Consider the following 20,416-nt stretch of genomic DNA (forward strand, 5'->3'; position numbering starts at 1 on the left):
TTTTAGAAATATATTTCTAAAAGTAAAATTAACATAACATATAAAAGCATTTACTCATATCTGTCTTAAGTTAACTACCGAGTTTGGCAATGTATCTAATAAATCTTGTCGTAAACAAACGCTATTAAGACATCAAATTACATAAAAATTCCATCAACATTAGTTTTGATTTATTAAAGAGAATCTGATTTCTAAAACAATCCTTATTGCTCTTGAAAGCTTTATAAAATTGGTCCACGGACCTTACACATCAGTAAGAAATATATTTTAACCTTTAACATGTTTTTATATTATTTTTCAATTTCTAAACATGTATGCTAGAGTTATTAAATGACAGATGCCATTTAATTCCTTTAATAAGAGAAACAATATCTTTTATGGAATTATGTTTGGAATGCCATCGAAAGTGTGTAAGTTCTTTTAATGCATTACCTGAAACACACAACATAATATTGGCCTCATTTCGAACAAAAACAAATAATAATTTTTAATAGAATCAGAATATATGCAAATGTGCCTTGCTATGGCTCAGCAGTAAGCTTGAGAGGTTATAATGCTAAAATTCGGTGCTCGATCCTTGCAGTCGGCATAGCGTATATAGAGGCTTTGGGCTAAAACAAACAAGAGTATTAAATTCTAAATAGTTAAGTATGTGTGTGTGTGTGTCGAAATGAAATTGGTATTACCATGAAAGTAGTGTTTATATTCTAAACTTTATAAGATTCTCTGTTTTCATGTGTTGCAAAGAGTAAAATATATATGATAATACATCATCTGATCCATAAAACATCTACTCTACATCATAAAAATATCTCTATCAGTTTTTGGCGCTATTTATACTGCCATATACACATCTCATGTGTCCTCTAAATTATTGATTTTCTAATAAAAAGTTAATAAAATTTAACCAAATTTCTAATTGTCAATTTTCTTCCATCAGAAGTAAATAAACAACTAATAAAATGACGCCTCCAACATACTGAGATTTTTCATGACTATATTATAATATTAATCTATAATGACAAAGGGACAAAAGTAATTAATAACGTCATCGAGAAAACTTAAAAGCTCAATCAAATCTCGTGCTTTCTTATCCATTTAGTTTCGAACGTTTTCATATTTACAATCATGCGTTTATTTGTTATTCGGTTACCAAAGAAATAACATCGTTTCGTACCAAAATGTTATGACAGCTTTATACTTTTGCTCAGTAGATTATATTGTGTGAAAATAAGCAGAAACTTTACGCTGAAATCAATTGAAAAGTTTTCAATCTTTAGCTTTCTCATATAAAGTAAGCAAACAGTACTTTTACTACTTACTTCCCTTTATATACTGATGAAAGGCCCACACTGTAAACAAAAATTAAATTTTGTCGATAAATTAACACTATCACTTGAGAAGAAATTTTCATAGCCATCAGTGTCAATCAGCAAGACATTTAAACTTTATGACAGAAAATATTCAGTAAATTAGATATGTATAATAGTTTTAAGTAGCTACTGTGCAGTCTGTAATATGCTTACCTTATTATTTTTGTAAACAAATTTCTTGTTACCACACCTCTTTCTAATAAAAACTTTTATCACAAACAAATGTCAATGGGCCGAGCGTGGCCTAATGGTTAACGTGCTCGGACTGCGAACTTAGTGTTCACGGTTCGCAGCCGTTACCTCAAAACGAGCTACTCATTTTGGAACCGTGGGTGCGTTATACGGTCAAATAACAGTAAACCAAGATCTGGTGATGTTGATTAGCTACTTTTCTTCTGCTTTATCAGCTCATAAGTAGGTACGGCTATGTGTAGATAGACCTTGTGTGGCTTTGCATTCAAATTTTTAAATAAACAGATGTGTCAAAACGCCACTAGTGACAATTAATAGAACTAACCAAGGTCACACATATAATCATTAGAACGGTTTATTTTTGGTAATAATGAGGCAAATAAACTGGGCTAAAACTGTCATGGTTATCTTTTTTATAGTCTATCTGCAAATTCGACTTTCTAGTAAAGTTTTATTTTTTCCCACACAACCCACACAAGCTATGTCAACTACACAATCCCTGGATCTATAAATTTTCTCAAAAAGGTCTATATAAGATACTTTCAATGAAATTTTTCATAAGCTCCATTTAGCTGAATATACAAGTTTCGAGGTGGCTTGAATGGGTAATGAAGTAAAATTTATTATAACTGTACAACGTTTCGATACGATTAGGTGATATAATCTTGTCGAAACGTTGTAGATTTATAATAAAGTTTTCTTCGTTACCCATTCAAGCTGTCTCCAAACTTTTATTTTCTAAAAAATGGGTTTCTCGTCATCAAATTTAGCTGAATATGTAATTCTGGATGGCTACAGAATTGTATTCATATTTAGAATAAACAATTAAGATTAAACAATGACAAGAAACTTGCCTTATTAAAGCATAATAAGAAATAAAGGCGATTAAATGTCAATGAACATTAAATGATGACAACTTGGTTTGTTTGTTTTTTGAATAATATATAAATGTTATTTACCTTTCAGAAGTAAAGGTCCAAGTCGAATTTATTTTTGTGGTTAGGTGAAATTTAGAAATCGAATTACTGTAGTAACTAAAGCGAGTTTAATATGTAAGTTGTCATAAATAAATAAACATAAAATTACTAGTATAGAAAACTTTTTCAGTTAAAACGACAGTAAGAGCCCATTGTTCAAGGAACTTTAACATTAAACATTGAAAAAAAAATACGTGATAATTTATTTATATCACGTGCATGTACACATATTTTCCTTTTTTGTCAAAATAAAAATATCGAGTTCAGTGATATAAAACGAGAGAAATAGGCAATTCTTATCAGTTCAGTCATTTTCTATCATGCTTTTTTTTTCTTCTTAAGCTTTTATTATTTTCGCTTTCTTTTTTTTTTCTGAAAATGGAATCCATGATATAAAAGTTTCGGAATAACCCTACCCCATTGGGTGGGTATCACTTTTTTGTTTTATGAACGAACGGAACATATAAAAGACGCTTCGTTTCTTAAGAATTGCTATCTTGATCTCTACCGTAGAATAAAGATAGCTTTTATCTTCCCAAGAGTCACTGAGGCATCCATATTATCTATAGAGCTTAACAAGATAAATCTTTAAAAAAAAGTAAAACATCCCACATCGATGTATATGAGATATGATAGAAAAAGATAAAAGAAAAGAGACAACTATATCTAATCACGCAAATGCGTTATATTACAGTATTTGCTCACATAGTTATTTTTGTTCCTTTGCAGACTGCTGCTTTGGATGCCTGTGCAACATGTTGTGAAACCTAATATGAATTCTCATGAACAGTTCTTTTGCGATATATTTTCACCAGTTATTAGATTAAGAAAGTGTTCCTGGTGATCATGCTGTTCATGTAGACAGTATTTAAATGGCTTCCCTTTCACAGTTTATTAAGAAACTCGGAAATAACAGTAGAAATAATTTAGATTGTTAAATTTATGTATACATTTGTTAGGTTTAGTAATACAGATTTGGAGTTCCACATAACGAGTTTGCATTTGTTTTTTTTTCTATGCCTAGTTCCCCAAGCGAAGATTCATGATGGGTCAGACCTCTTTCTGGACCCTGGGAGTCCAATCAATCTAACATGTGTTATCAGTGATAGTCCAGAACTCCCTGTCTTCATTTTCTGGTACCACAATAACCGCATGATTAACTACGACCTGCCAAGAGGTCGCATTTCTGTGTTGAAGGTTAGTCAGGATACAGCCGTTTCTAATCTTTATATCGAAGATGCACAACCCGAAGATTCCGGAAACTACACTTGTGGGCCTTCAAACACTGACTCAGCCAGTGTACTGGTTCACGTCGTGAAAGGTGAGTACTTTTAGAGTATAAAGACCAAAAATAAGAAATTTTATGACCAGAAATAGTTTTTAAAAACTGCGAATTGCATGCTGTATACCTTCTTTCTGCTTGTTTCTGTATGACAGCGAGCTATTTGACACCATGTAATTCATAAGCTAAATGTGCAAGTGATGTACACATCTGTGTTATTTTGTCTCTTATGTAATGTTATAAAAATGATGAAACGGTGAAATTGGTCCATTTTCCCTTCGTTCTCTGTGTAGAAACATACATAATGTAACAGTAGAAATGTATTTCTTTCCTTTACAGAAACAAAGATTTTGATTGTATTAATTTTTCTCTTCAATCATTTTCGGTGATAAGGGACAAAGTTAACAATATGTTCACAGAATCCTTGGGAAGAATTACAATGGGTACATGGTTAACAGAACGATAGTACATACAGACTTTGAACTTTCACACTGAGAGAGCGTAATAAATACGTTCAGGATATATCGAATAAATGATTTGTATACAAAAAAAGGAAATGGGATTGGTATGACCTTTCTTTGATTTAAGGTGTATATTCATTTGATGTATATTTTTTAAATGCCAGACCTATATAAGATAAAATTTTACTAACTTTGCACCTATAATTTTCTATAATTTTTTTTCCACAGTTTATTGAAACATTCACTTTGCTTTAATTAATTAATTCGGACAGTTTGTACCAAATTCTTTTGATCGAAAATTTTAAACATTTGCATTAAAACCTATTTTCATATATAGCAAGTATAATTCCTTCGTTTATATATATATATATACATATTTCATCTCCTCAAAATCATTCGAAATATCATGATAAATTCATATGATAGCTTTTCATAATATCTTTTTTCTAAACAAAATTGAATTATAAATGGTTTGTATGATTAATATCTTCTGAATAAAAATACATGCTAACTTTCTATATTTAATATATTTTAGATAAAACTCACATTTGAGGCTTGTATGATAAGTTTCTTCTCAATAAAGAGTTATTTTTGTAGTTAAGCACAAAGCTACACAAAGGGATATCTGTGCTCTGCCCACCGCGGGCATCGAAATCCGGTTTCTTGCGTTGTAAGTCCGCAGATATACAGCTGTGCCACTGGCGAGGCCTTAATAAGGAGGCAGGCAGCTAAGTCTTTTGATTTTTAAGACATATTTACCTGCACACTTAGAAATATAAAAACTAGTTATCGCTACACTACGTTTAATATTCAAAATTACAAATCGAGTTTACAAATTACAAATTACAGTCCGAATCACTGTCCTCAAATAGTTGGCGCCACTGCTCTACATAGCAAGCGCTAAGGCAAACTCGCTTTTAGCGATTTTATGGATACACTAATATTTTGGCAATGTTTATTTGCCGTTTGCGATTGCAAAGATAGCAAGCACTACGGCGAACGCGCAATTAGCGATTATACGGACACTTTAATATCAGAGAGTTACATTGGCCAGAGTATTGCAAAAATCTAGGTGCATATAATTTATGGTAATAAGGAAAACTTAACTCTTTGTTCGTGTAGAGTGCTTATTGTATTTGGGAGATTATTATATTCGGAGAATTACGGTGTTCATTTTTTCTAATTAAAATGATTCGGCAAGCTTCTTGATATGTTTCTTCTAGATAAAGAAATATGGTACATTTATATGATTAATTTATTCCAAATTAAAAAGTCATGTTACATCATTATGATTATTGGTATGTTACAAATAAAGAATCAAAGAAGGTTTCTACTGTTTATTTCTATTAGATTTTCTAAAGATGGTTTAATCCTAAATTTTTTTTGGTGAATACAAATATATATGCTTCCAATATGGTATAAAAATATGAGTTTTAATTTAAAACTGTGCACATCGTTTCAATAAATCTAGAGTTTTCTAGCCGTGGAAAAAAAACATTGCAATTGAAGAATCACCTTCAAAGTTAAGAGATGGAAAAATATTCTAAAACGTTTGATGTTAACCTTTTATTACAATAATACCCGGTTTTATATATAAGTAAATCATGTGTTTTATGTTTTGTATAAGACAATTACTAAATTTCATTTTGCGTGAAAATTTCTTCGCTAAACAATAATAGTTATAATACTTAACAGACGTTGGAAGCGGAAGAAAAACGCATTTTTAGTCTTTATTTAAATACATAATCTCCTAATTGGTGTTTATTTTGACAGTATATTAAATTATATTCAAAACAAAAATAACCGTAGATTTCATAAATGGATTAGCCTGTGTTTGAATGTTAAAATACCTTAACAAGGTGCATATATGTAATTAGTTCCTATTAAAGTAGCAAAACACCAGTACAAAGTCAGTTTTTTGTTTTTTTTGCTGTTTCTGAAATTCGCGCAAATTTATATATGGGCTATCTAATAGACTACAGGAAAGAAACTATTCAACAGCACTAACCACGAGCTATTGGGTTACCCTAATCAAATAGTGGGATTTGAACCTTACAGCTTCAAAGTGTGGAGCAAACAGTCCAGTATACTAACCCATGGCCACGACCGGCAAAAGAAGTCCTAACCACACAAGTTAATATTACGGTATTGTAGTTAAAACAGTATTTTATAAAACAAAATGCAGATAAAGTTTTCTTTTCAACTATTCATGGCAAGAATAGAATTTACCCACGTAAGAACGAGTTTCGTTTAGATAAATTAAACGTGTGAGATGCGAATTTAATGCACACTTTAAAGACTATTCACTGATGATATTGAATTCCATTTGCAGATAATACCTTTAGTCTCTAAGTGGCTTAAGTTTCTTTCTTTAGGAACGTTAAACTAGCAAACTAGAATGAACAAGAGATTTAGGGATAGATTAAGTTCTATAACTTCGACTGAGGCAAACTTGGTTAGTCCGAGCACGTATTGAAAATCACAGTAATCTGCTGTAAAGATGGAAGAGAACTATAAAGATAAGAGCAATAAATAATTTCATTTCAGAAAGATAAGTAGCTACATGTACAAAACTCAAATTCATCAAAAACATTTTTACTGAAAAAAAAGCAGTCATTTCATATTTTAGCGCAGCACTGACTCACTTATTGGTTATTCACTATTTTGCATAAACATCCAATCAATTCTTAGAATAACCCAATGGTATTATAAATTTAACACAATTAGGGCGGGGTGTCATACTGATTTAATATAACCCAATAATTTTTAAATTACACCTATTTCTATTTCGCGATGGATTAAACAACAAGATACTACCAATTCCTTTTAAAAAGAAAAATAGTAATGTTTATTAGCTGTGCACAATATTTGCGGCCTATGATTTAAATCTGACGAAAACAGACCTATTATATATATTAAAAGAAATTTAATTGTTGAGGCAACACAATAACCGTGTCTGTGCCGTATTTTATGCAACATTACGTTATCATTTACCTAAGATAATCTCATCTCTTATCCCAGTACCTGAGAGTCTTCTATCTTCACTTATTTTGTTTTACGAACAATTACTAGCTTTCAAAATAGATGATGGAAGTTCTTCCGCTGTGGTACTGTGGTTTCCCTTGGATAGGCGCGTTACTGCTATCAACTGCCAATATATCTCCACATGACAAATAGTCCCAAATCACTAAATCCTTCAGTGAAAGAAAATTTGAACTATGGCTTTCCTCTACATTTCGCTACTCTCACTGTGACACGCAAGTTACTATATTATATTATGTGTGCTTATCGAAAATTCCTTTATCTATGTAAGCTGAAAACAAAAGTTTTGATTGTCCCTCCTATACAGCTTAAAACGAATTTTTACTTTTCGTTGCACATTATCTTATGTGTTATAGATTCCACATAAGTAAAAGTCATTACCATTAGAGAAAGGCGTGTTTATTTCTAAGAGAATGCTACGTTATGTTCTTAACTTTTCTTTCTTCCTTTATTCGTTATATCATTTTAAACAAGTAAATCTTATAGATTTATCTTCAGATGATCAATGATGGAAATGTTACTAGATTTTAAAATAAAGTGTTTTTGGAACTTTTAGGTAAGTAAGTTTTGTTTTAATTATGATATACTAAGCACAATGGAATATTGTTGAAATGTTCCATTTTGAGCTAATAAGACATTGTGGTTTATGTTAAATCCCAGGAAAAGACGACTTTCACAAGTATTAATAATTCAATATTTGAACCCGAATATCTGGTACATTTGTTTTGGAAAACAAATTAAGTAACAATCTCATGAAAATTAACAAGTTGTTGTTGAAACTAAATAAGTTATGTTTAGAACGTTTCGCTTTTCTTAAGGCATTTCCAGTTACCTTGTTTTAACACATCAATATTTTCAACAGTATTCAACTTCTGATTTGATAAAGAATCTCAAGAAATCCCTAACTAAGAAGGCTTATATAATTTTGATTTAAGCAAACCAATGGAACCTTAGCACTTAAAAATATCGCACATACCCAAGTTACTATAATGTTATTCTTGTATTTTCAGACTAGTTCTGTAATATACCTTAGCTGCTTCTAACCAGTTTTTTAAAGTTTAATTGATCTGATCACTATAAAAAGGATTGACCATATACACAACTCCCAGAAAACGCTAACTAAAGTCACTTTTTTGTTTTCACTTGTTTTTGAAAGAGAAATAATTATATTTCAAGTCTGGGTGTTTTTACTTGGTTTTTACTGAATTAAATCTTTTATATTGGTACTATTATATTAATAAATTTGGATTCTTTATTTTACAATAGGAGGACCTAAAAATTAGTGTGCCTGGATTGTGAATCCTAGGGATCATAGTTTGCTTCTTGTTGCTGCAAAAATGCGCTCCGCGCTTTGGGGCTTTAAGTTTTCTATAACATAGACGGTCAAATCTCACAATAAGAAATAGATGGCATCACTATGATTAAGGTAAAAAATTATATTCAGAATAAAATCACTGTAAACAGAGTGTCGTTTAAAGGTCAAATTCAAAAATATAAGATCAAACAAGGAGAGTGTAATGAAGTTGAAGGTGCCATAAAGTGGTCATTTTTCTGTTTCATTAAATATTTTTGCGTGAACTTTGATAAATTACTGCTCGAAAAATTCCATCAAGCTTTCCTGGTATAATTCACAAGTTTTACAATCATTCTACTCTATTAGCTAACCCGTTAAAAAAACAGGTTCTGGGCTAAAATTGATTGTAACCTGTTTTCAAGTCGTTAGCTTTACTTATGATCTGATAGAATTATATATAGTATTTCTATTTTCTATCTTTTCTTCATGTATTTCATCTTTCAGCATACATACATACACACACATGAGAATTTTCTTTATGTAACGACAAAATACCTGAAATAACATACATAATTATTTTGTATTGGTTCTATACATTCAATTCTTCATTATCCCTTTCTTTATTCTTCATTTTTAACTTTTCCCATCAACCAAAAAATATTTCTTCAATAACCCTCTTTCTATTATTCATTTTTAACTATCTTCTAAAGGGTATTATAATTTTATTTTCTTAGGTGTTTGTCTTATTTCAATTGCTATAAAAATCAATATTTATTTTTATTTTCAGAATGGCTCTAACTGATCTCTTGATTCACCCATTGAACCAGTCTGACAGTTTTTTGTTTTTTTTTGCTGTTGTCTGTTTTGTGGATATTGCCTCACCCTTTTTATCAGAGCTTAAGCCGTTTAAAGTTGTTACACTGGAGTCGGATTATACTTTCTAGTGCTATGAACTTATATACGGTCTTATTATATTCAAGGGGTATTAAAATGGTTCGGATAAAAAAAAAGGAATCTAGCGTTTCCGCTTCTGACTTGCTAAAAATCCTTTTACGCAATCGAAACAATAAATATCATAATCACGTTCACCATTTTATGTCATTTTATATTTTGCTTCCTATTATTTCTTTTTGCCAGTATTTTGTCCATCTGCCAAGTGCCTAATCTACTTATTTTGAATACTATATATTTAAACAATACGGATGACACTTAAAAACTGAAGGTAGCCAAAATGCTCAGTCTTCAATAATGAAATACATGTTGCTTATATGTTTTGCATGACTAAGGCTGTTTAGTCTCAATAAACTAGCACAAGCCATTATAATTGCCTTCTAAAGCTTCATTTTTCAGTTTCTTTTCCTTTTTGGAAAATAAAACTTTTCCGATTTACCTACAGTGACAATTCACGAATTCAGGTCCTGCCCCGAGTCCAACATTGCGAATTTGAACAATAGAAAATATCACTATAAAATAATGCTTGCTAAGTAATACATTACCAAGTGTTCTTCAATCATATTAAATGGGTATGCCATATAACTCTCCTAACAACTTGTCACACCTAAACTAATTTGTCTTTTCATCTGTTTTTACCCAAGGGAAAGGCTTTGCGTGTATATTGTATAAAATATTAAGTTACACACCCATCTTTGGAGTGTTGTAACGATTTTATTGTTGGTTAAATATAGAAAACGTATGTTCTTAAACACGAATTGTCAATATCCATCACAATCTTACCTTTCACTTTTATACACCCAAGAGTAGTGCATATTCCCAGTTTCAGTTGTGCATTAGTTTGATTAACGTCTTTATTATGTGTGGTAGATAGATAAGTAGATTGTTTTTACTTTCCTCTTAATGAAACTACAACGTTTCCTTAAATAAACTAGGGTCGACTTCTATTTTCAACCAGTGTTTGTACAACATCCTAGAACATTAAACGTTGTGTGTCTAGAAGAAGTACTTAGCTAGAAAGTACGTTTATGTGTTGTTTTGTTTTTGTAAACTATTATCGACTTTCATTTGGAAATAATTCTATATGTTTTATCAAAACCTGAGGTAACTCTCTATAGTTGTGTAGGATGTTTGAATACATGGTGAAATAGAACGAAAAGAACCCCGTCAAAATGCTAATAAGGTAATCTATACTGGTTGACACCTGTGTGGCATACATACTGTTTATGAAATGCTTTGATGAGTGGAAACCAAAATTATAAGTTATACATTAAAAAGATTCATGACGTCAATGTTTATTAGGTTTTTTTCTTATTGAACTTCCGTAAATGTATTAACAGTAAGATACTTTTTCTCATTTAATCTGAAACTTCGCAATGATGTATGCACAACTGGATTTGATGCTTTATCAACAAACTATTAATTACTTTAACTACTTTGGATCTTATTCTGACGTTGTAAATGGAAGTAATGGATTCGGGTTTCTAAGTTAATATAATTCGATGTAAAATAATATCACATGCTGTTGTTACCAATGGAGATATTTAAGATCAACTTGCTGAAGGCTAGTACGGGATATAATCTATCATAATTATATTTTCATTTCTAAGTTATCATGAAAACAGTTGATATCAGAATATCCAGAAAGACTTCAACTACCGTATCATAAGTTATATCGATGATATATTTACGTGAATTAATTATTTTTTGCCCAGTTAAACATTAATAGGCTCGTTAATTTTAACTATTCTTATCATGTCGTTACTATAAATTTGTACTTTTCTATTATGATCTCTTTTAGAAAGAAAAACTTTATCCATTCAAAGAAAAATAAATAAAAAGGTGGTCTCAACTTACTTACCCAAGGAGTATACTCTTCTAAAAGAAGTATAGTATTTTTATAAACTATATCGCTACAAATGGATATCAACCAACCACATTAAAATGTTCAGTATTTAGTTAGTAGGGTTTGACCAATCACAGTGTTGTTGTTTTTTTATTTAATAAATCTTGATTTATTTCGTTTTCTTAAAAGCATTCTTGATCATTTTCCCAATTATTAGAACAGGCTGACATTATTGCTCGAGTAGAACAGATTGACATTACTACCTGAGCAGAACAGACTGATACTAGTGCCTGAGTAGAACAGACGGACACTTGAAATTTTCGAACATTCACTGCACTTTGTTTATATAAATACTTTAATAAAAAAGAAATAAAATACTTATTCTCGTTATTTACGGTGTTTATGTAATGTAGTCGAAGTAAAATTAACATATATTATACTGTAAGCAAAGTAAAAAAAAAAAATAGATCGATAATTTAGGGCTATATTGGTACACATTTGAAGCTACAAAGTTCTTATGTTGTGATTTTAGTTTTGTTGAATTAACTAATCTCATTTAAACGTGAAATTTTATTGTTAGTATCGTTAGATATTTTAATAAATTATGTTGAGATTTAAGAAAAGGCAATGCATTTTTTACATTTATATATTTGATGCAGAAATTTGAAGTGTGATGGGATTAAATACTTTTAAGATGTGATACTTAAATGTCAATAACCGAACTTTTGGCTATTTTTTTCTAGGTGTATTTTTAGAACTTATTGTTTGTTTGGAATTTTCAGGAGCAAAGCAGGCCTCCGTACAGAACGACGGCAGACCACTGCATACTTCTGCGGTTGGTACGAAAGGATCAACGGCTTTGCTTTTCCCAATGTTCCTCTGCTTCCAACAACTTTACCAGAACCGATGGAGATGACAGGAAAATGGCCGACAGATTTGGAAGGGTTGTGGTTTGTACGTACTTCACACCATTATTTTTCTGGATTGTCTTGTGCACATATCTTATGTGTGCACGAAGTAGTAATGCCAAGAATTTCTTGTTTCTTGAATCCAATTATATTATGTATTTCAGATATGTGGACACGTCCTTTGTTTCACATTTTCCAAAGGTGCAAGTGATATTGTAAATTATTTCTCTTAGTAACTCTATTTACCACAAAACTTACACTTTATCTTCAGCTGTAAAAATTCATTTATTGAAGCCGTTGGAATATTATTGGAGAGTTATTTATTAATTCTTCTTCCATCTACTAAATATTTAATGTTTCTAAATTGCACACAGGCACAAACAGCATATCCAGGTCAACGTATTTTAAATTCGCTTAAAAATTTGATTTGGAGTTGTGCGTCTCTTAGCATAAGTTTGGTTTAATACGGCCTAGAAATTTGAGGAGTTCGATTGCTTAATACGTAGAATTTGTTTTGTAACTCAATTTTTGGAGTTTATAAGATTTTAATTTGGGCTTTAACATACTACATGGTATTGCGTGATGGCTAGCGAACTTTAATGTTGATTCTAAAAGCTAATTGGAATCCACTTTTTTTTCTGGGTTTAAAATTGACTTTCCAATAGTTGACGTCACACACGCAAGCTGTGGTAGTGTTACAAGTGTTTAAGAAACTTCTAGTTAAGCGTCATAGTACAAGTTTTGGCCCCGGATATAAAGTTAGAAACGTTATAGAAAACTTTATATTTTGTTGTTATGTTTAGTAATATTATTATTTCATGCTGAAATCCATACGTTGAATTGAAAGAAAAAAGTCCACTAGGATTTAACATTCTGGCGCCATGATGCTCAGCTTTATTTTGGACATGGATAATAAAGCAGCTGTTAAATTCACTCATACAACAGCAAGAAAAGCTAGGGTTGAATCTATATTTCATTATATACCTTATAAGACCTAAGTCAAATCAATTTACTTCAAAATGAACTCTTCTCGCACGCTGGCACAGATCTTCAATATGTTATAAACATATATAAGACTAATGCTTCGAATAGAAATTCAAGAACACATGACTGAATCGATTCTATAAAGGAAATTTGTTTTCAGAACAAGGAAAAATATTTGTTTGTTGTGCAAAGTTACTCGTGGTCTATCTGCGCTGGCCGTCCCTAATTGTGCAGTGATAGATTACAAGGAAAACAGCTAGTCAACACCACGCACCGCCAAATCTTGGGCTACTCTTTACCAACTAATAGTGAGATTGACCGTGTCATTATAACGCCCCTGCTGCTAAAAGAAGCAAGCATGTTCGGCGACGGGTTTTGATCTCGTGAATCGATCGCTCCAACCACCAGAACATCTCAGGCTCAGGACACATGTAATTGAATACGTCTCTGACTAGCGGCCTGTTCTCCTATCTATACATGATCCTTAGGGTCTATGGTTCGCGTCCCGTTGTCGAACTCGCGCTACGTACTTTGTGACCTTGGGTGCCTTATAACAGTGACGGTTATATCCCACTATTTGCTTAGAGTAGCCTAACAGTTGGCGTTGGGTGCTAGTTAATAACAGTCTTCCCTCTAGTCCATCAGCTCAGAATTTGATCCCGACAGAAGGTAAGTTAAATTACTCCAGATCATCCCACACCACTAACAATTACCCCCAAGGCATCAAATTTCACAAAATAGAAAGTTGTAATATCTCATCGTTGTAATGGTTAGTAGTTTATAGGAACAACTAAGTTTAATTATTAATTAGTTATTATTTTTGAATTACTTATTAGTTTTTTTTCTTACGTTGAACTTCTCATATCCTGCCGTCTTTAGGGACGTCATGGGAACGAGTATTTCTCTAGAGGTAATAAGTCTGTTTTGGCCTGGCATGACCAGGTGGTTAAGGCGCTCGACTTGCAATCTGATGGTCGTGGGTTTGAATCCCCGTCACCAAGCATGCTCGCCCTTTCAGCCGTAGGGGCGTTATAATGTGACGGTAAAAGAGCAGCCCAAGAGTTGGCGGTGGGTGGTGTTGACTTACTGCATTCTCTCTAGTCTAAACTAGGGACATTTAGCGCTTGTGTAGCTTTGAATAAAATTCAAAACAAACCTCAAACAAATCGAACCTGACTTTTGTTGAAAAATTTAATCAACTAACTTATTTGAATGTTTTCAAAGGAGTATCCAGGTTTTTCTTATTTTCATGCTAGATTGATTGAGTGTGTTATACCGACAAAATCCAAATTTTAAGTATATAAAGAGGTTCTTTAAAATGTTTATGACTCATCGTGCTATTTTTAGTTAATATAATGTTTTTCACTTTTTCTATACTAATCTTTCCTAATGATACAAAACAAACATTCAAGTTATCAATTCCCAGTGAAACTGGCAGTGTTTGTCAAACCGTTCTTTACTGTACATCTACAGACTTTCAACAAAAAAGAGTTTGTAATAGAATTTCAACTACACCTGTTTGTGATATGCGCTTCAGACTAGGTCTTTCGCTCAATACCAGTATTCATCACGGCAGTTGGATAACAGCAAAGATTTGGTTGAATTATTATCTATATACCTATTTTAAATTACGGAATCATGCCTCGCCAGCTTCTGGATTATACACCAAACAAACTTGAGAATTATCTGAAATCTGCATCATAAATTTATCGAAACATTGAAACTGAGTTAACGCAACTGTAAACGTTGTACCATTAATTTTTTGACGTAAAACAAGGACTTATAGGGGACAAACTGCTAAGGGTCATTTACTTCTATTATTGGAATTATCATTATAGTCTGATAGAAAAAACATCAGAATCTATACAGTTGTCACTGGAAAAAAATCAAGTTTTCTCTAATTCTATAATAAGTTGTAAAATGGATATAGCTAAAGTTAGAAGTAAACATTATTTTAGTGCATTCTTCATGATAAGAAAATTATAAAATGTACTTCGAGATGGTATTTCATGTTTATATATTCAGGAAAAGAACGTAATGAAATAAAAATTATTTTCACAAAGTCAAATTAAATATTCTGTGTCATTTAAACTTTCAGAGAAGCAGTTGAGAAAAGCTATGTAAAATACATGAAAATCTATTTGCAAAAACACTGCAAAAACTTCTTATAATTTTCGAAAAGTAGAAGTAGAAATTCACACTAATATTCCTGTAACTCATTGTTTCAGGTTTCTCCAAAACAGCAACTATTTCGAAACAAACTTCAATAGTCAAATAGAATAAGGACCTATAATTCTGAAAAATCATCAAAATGCCTTATGCATATATATATATATATGTACGATAAATAAATAGATGATATAAGTTTAAATATATAACACTGGAGACTATTTTTCAGTACTACTGGGAGATATGAAATTCTTAAAGCGATTTAGATAAGATGCCAGCATGAATTTCCTGGGGGAGGAGGGGTGGAAGGGTGGTTTTTCCGGCGAATAAGGTTAGTGACTTGAGATGAAACAAACTTGCGCTATAATTTCAGAGACCTAAACGTATTATCGTGCGGAACCAAAGAGGTGTATATATAGGGGTGTTTTGTAGTAATATAACATTTTCTTATTTGTTTATTTTTGCCGATATTTCATATCGCCTTTGTTTTTTTATTACCGGTATGCATACCGGCGTATACCGCCCTTCTTTCACCACTGGAACCATGGAATATCACTAAACACATGATAAGACAGTTTTTAACCTATACGGAATACGTGTGTCAAGCTTTTCTGATTAGGAACAAATACTAATGTGATTTGCGTGTAGTATTTTTGTAGAGAATGATAACGTGATTTGCGTGTATTTTTGGATAGACTGCTAATGTAATTTGTGTTTTGAACAATATAGAGACAACTACTAACGGGATAAACGTAACGGTTTTCGAGAACTGCTACTGATGAAATATGAGTATAATTGGTTTTAGAGGCGACTGCTAACAAGATATGCCTGTAGAACATTTGGGCGCGTCTGCTAGCGGGATATATGTGTGTGTACCATTTTAGGAACAATGATAATAAGATACATTTCTAATACTTTTCAAAACAAATACAGATGTTGAGTACGATATATTAAAACGCATTTGAAGCATCTCAACGTCGTTATAGTCCATATCAATACATCCGGTAATGCTCTATTTGACAACAGTGCATCTTGAAATTTGCCCAGCAGCGTAATTTCCATTGCAAAAGGTTCCGTCGTAAGGCTATATGTACAAAACACCCTCCTCCTCTCTACTATTTTTTCAATATCCATCTAGTGTACGAGAAAGACGGTTTCTCAGGTGCTGCATCCGATAATTGATCGGCATGTTCTCATTTGGAATAGTATGGATATCAGTTTCATTCTTCAGTTGCTTTGGGGTATACGACAGTTGTACTGATATTTTGTAGAATCAACTTGTGCACACGTGACTTGTGTCATTTTTCCAAACATAGATCTTTCTTGACTATGTTGTGAACTATTCCTTGGGGCACGTGGACAGCTTTTGCCACTGATCCTTATGTTTGTGTATTCTCATCTCTTACAAGACGATTCCCTTTGCTTACCATGGATTGGGTGCGACTTATTGCTGGTCTCTTTCTTGATGGTCCTGCACTCCAAGTTGATCCATATCTCTTTGCTATCCAATGCAACTAAATATAAGGGATACCTCCATCTTTAACATTCTAAATACTTAATCTAAACATATCTTTATGATCAGAGTGTATTCATATTTTGCTTTGGAAATGGCTGTTACATACCCTTCCGTAAAGTTATGAATCACACTACCAATGTTAAAATGTAGCTCTGATGTACACCGTTCCGTTGCGATTTTATATTGGCTATGGCTGCCACGTGACTTGCTAATTTGAACATTCAAAATTGTTTTAATATAACGTACACACCCTGTATTACTATACTATAACACACACATGTCATACCTCTGATGATTCACGCTATTAACTTATGATACCTATGCTGCCTCATGGAAGTTAATTTACAGCTTTATGTCTCTACATTACAAAGTGATTTTTTGTTCTAATAAATAATATTTTGCTCTATCAAGTACAATACAATATAAAATAGTTGTTTTCTCATTTTAAATTAAACGTTTTAGTGAAGTTAGCAATAAGTGAGATAATTTATAATTTCAAAAGAGACGCAAGCGATGCTTGTATATGTTTCTGTACGCTAATAAAGCTGTATATATAACTTTGAAACTTAGAAAAAAATTATTCAATACAATATATATCTGGTTTTTTCACCTTCTTACCAGTTGAGCTTTCTATATTTGGATTTACGTTGTAAATGCTTTCCTTATTAAAGTAAATAAAATTATCTTTGAGAAAGTTTTTTAATGAAGCCTCTTATACTGTTACTCAGAAAATGACAAAATTCAATTTTCAGCAATTTTAAATAATTTTAATAAATTTCTAAACGAATTACTATCTGTTTTTCTTATTACATGAATAGAACTGCTAAAGAAATAACTTCGATATCTTAATATTCGATTATGCTCAGTTGAATAGTAGGTAAAATTACTGGATAACATCTTAACAGATAGTTAATTAGTAATGGAAGTCTAGAAAATATTTCTTATGTAAAACAATTCTCTTTAGTAAAACGTGAAGGCTCATTAAGTTTAGTGTGGTAAAAATCATGTTATTTGGTGTTTTCAGCATGAACGCCATCATATGCGAAACACGCGCTAAAGATTCAGGCATAGCCATCTCTAATTTATGGCAACTGACCTGGAGAAGGAAACCAATTCTCAGTACACGCCGTCTACACGACTACTCTTAGCCGAATAGTAGGATTGATTTTCATAGTCAACGCCCACAGTTAAAGGCGCGGAACGAATTCAGCGACATATAGGGATTCGAACCTTAAACCATCTGGTACGCAATCTTACCCACTAACCACTTGGCAAAACCCAGTCAGTTTTCTTTCTACTGTTTCTTCTGCTGTAAAACGATATTACAAATGCACAGCATACTAAATCCTTCATGTTATTTTAAATCATGGTAACCACCGTTATCTAAATGATTACTGGTTTGGTTCTCTATCACTTTCATATAAATATTAAACTTGTATTACTCCTTAAAAGATTCCTCGAATCAATCATCAAGGGAAGCCAACTAGAAACAAAAGTATTAAGGTGGAACTTTACGGTTATGTTATCAGCATCTCAAATCAAGTTCACCTCATTTAGCAGTCTAGTATCGTATGTCTCACACTAATGCCATCAGATGTAAGCTTAATTATTAAAGTTTGCACGAAATAAGTCCCTGTGTGCAATAATTAATGATTATAGTCAAATCACAAGATTACTAGTAGTACGTTCTTTTATTACGACACCAAGGGAGCTTACAAGTACGAAAGAATTGTTAATTTCGTCGTTTTAATAATAAATATAAGTTATGGATATAAAACAAATTCAAATATTGAAAGATGGTAATAGTCTGTATCATAAACTGCTTGATGTTCAAGCATATTTAGTTACACAGTTATAAAGTTGTTGATCTACGAAACTGTCTCAACGTTTCTATGAACGACATAGTGGTAATATCATTGGTGTTGTACTTTATACGAAGAGTAAATTGCTGTAGTCTTACTGCAAAGCTACATAATAGATTCCTGAATTATGTCCACAGCGGGGAATCGAATCCCGGATTTTAGCATTATAAGTCCGTAAACTTACCACTGACCCTCCGGGGAGCATTATACGAAGAGAGGACTTTACTCTTAAATATTTGTAAGCAATTCCAAATAAAGAATACCCATGCTATCTATGGCTAGAGAGTTTACGCCTTTTTAATCTAGACATATTTATGTTAACTTGTATAACAACAATGACCCCCAATGACTCAGCGGTAAGTCTTTGTGCTTATAACGCTAAACATCTGGTTTTGATTTGCCCACAACCTAGTGGTTAGTACAGCCCACACAGGCCATTGTGCAGCTTTGTATTTAACTTCAAAAATCTAAAAACAAAAACTAATTTATAACAATAAACTGAAGATTTGACTACTGTGAACAAAGTTTTCACCAAAAGCCACATAAAATGCAGTAAATTCAAGAAAGCCTACACATAGGATAATTTTGGATTTGAACTTTTGTTTGTAGAACAAAACAATGGCAAAGATAAAATCACGAGTCTTCTTATTCATATACGCATGTCATGTGGCAACACACACTGTAAATTTAAGCGATACCATGGAAATGCTGACTTTCGAAGTTTTCTTGAAATAATTACAGTTCCAGAGACCTTGAAAGTAATTTGGCAAGATATTAGTATCACTGGAACTCAGAATCATGCGTTGCATATTAATATTCCTGAAAAACAAATAAATATTGCACTTAGAGTTTTCAGAAGCCTCATTTGATTGGAGTATTATATATACAATTTATCTCAGGTGAGCCAGTCTTAATGAGTTATATATATATTATATATACAAATTTACCTCACATGAGCCAGTCTTCAACCAACCCTCTACTGTTATATTATATAAATATAGATATATAAAGACCAAATGTGTGTTTCTTTCTACCCTAAATCGTCCGAGCCTATTCGGCCAATCTCAAACAAAATTTGTATGTTAAACACTATGAACTATGGGGAATGTCCTAAGGGGATCAAAATTGAACTTAACCTTATTCCTATTTTGTAAAGCCTGTTGGTTAATTACTCCCAGCCTATTGAGTCAATCTCAAGCAATCTTGGCAGGTTGACGCTTTAGACAATGTTGAATGTTCTAAAGGGATTCAAGGTCAAACTATGAAAGTTGCTGGATTGTTTCTCAAACAACCATGCTTTTCTCATGGTCAATGAGATGTAGGGTGTTCAAAGGGTGGGATCACCTCAAAATCTTTGTTTGTTTGTAATGGAAAGCAAACTGCAAATGTTGTTTACGAAGAAGTTCTCTTATAATTCTAAAACTTTGAAATAAAGTTTATGTTCAAGTTATTACTTTGAAATGTATGATTGCTGTTAAACTTGCATTGTTTTAATTGAGTTTAAACATTCTCCGTTTGACAGGTATTTCAGCTTGTATATATATATATATATATATACG

The 20,416-nt window shown here is 32.1% G+C and overlaps 1 protein-coding gene across 2 annotated transcripts in view; it reads left to right on the plus strand.

The window, feature by feature from the left end:
* LOC106467942 (zwei Ig domain protein zig-8-like) overlaps nt 1–20,416 on the plus strand; it is a 150,599-nt gene that overhangs the window by 124,784 nt on the left and 5,399 nt on the right. For both annotated transcript variants that reach the window (XM_022396930.1, XM_022396937.1), the window contains 2 exons: nt 3,567–3,863; nt 12,201–12,372. In XM_022396930.1, coding sequence (XP_022252638.1) covers nt 3,567–3,863; nt 12,201–12,334 — 431 coding nt within the window. In that variant the 3' untranslated portion in view covers nt 12,335–12,372. The remainder of the gene's footprint in view (nt 1–3,566; nt 3,864–12,200; nt 12,373–20,416) is intronic.

The sequence above is a fragment of the Limulus polyphemus genome, unplaced genomic scaffold, assembly GCF_000517525.1.
Source record: "Limulus polyphemus unplaced genomic scaffold, Limulus_polyphemus-2.1.2 Scaffold84, whole genome shotgun sequence".
NCBI lineage: Eukaryota > Metazoa > Arthropoda > Merostomata > Xiphosura > Limulidae > Limulus > Limulus polyphemus.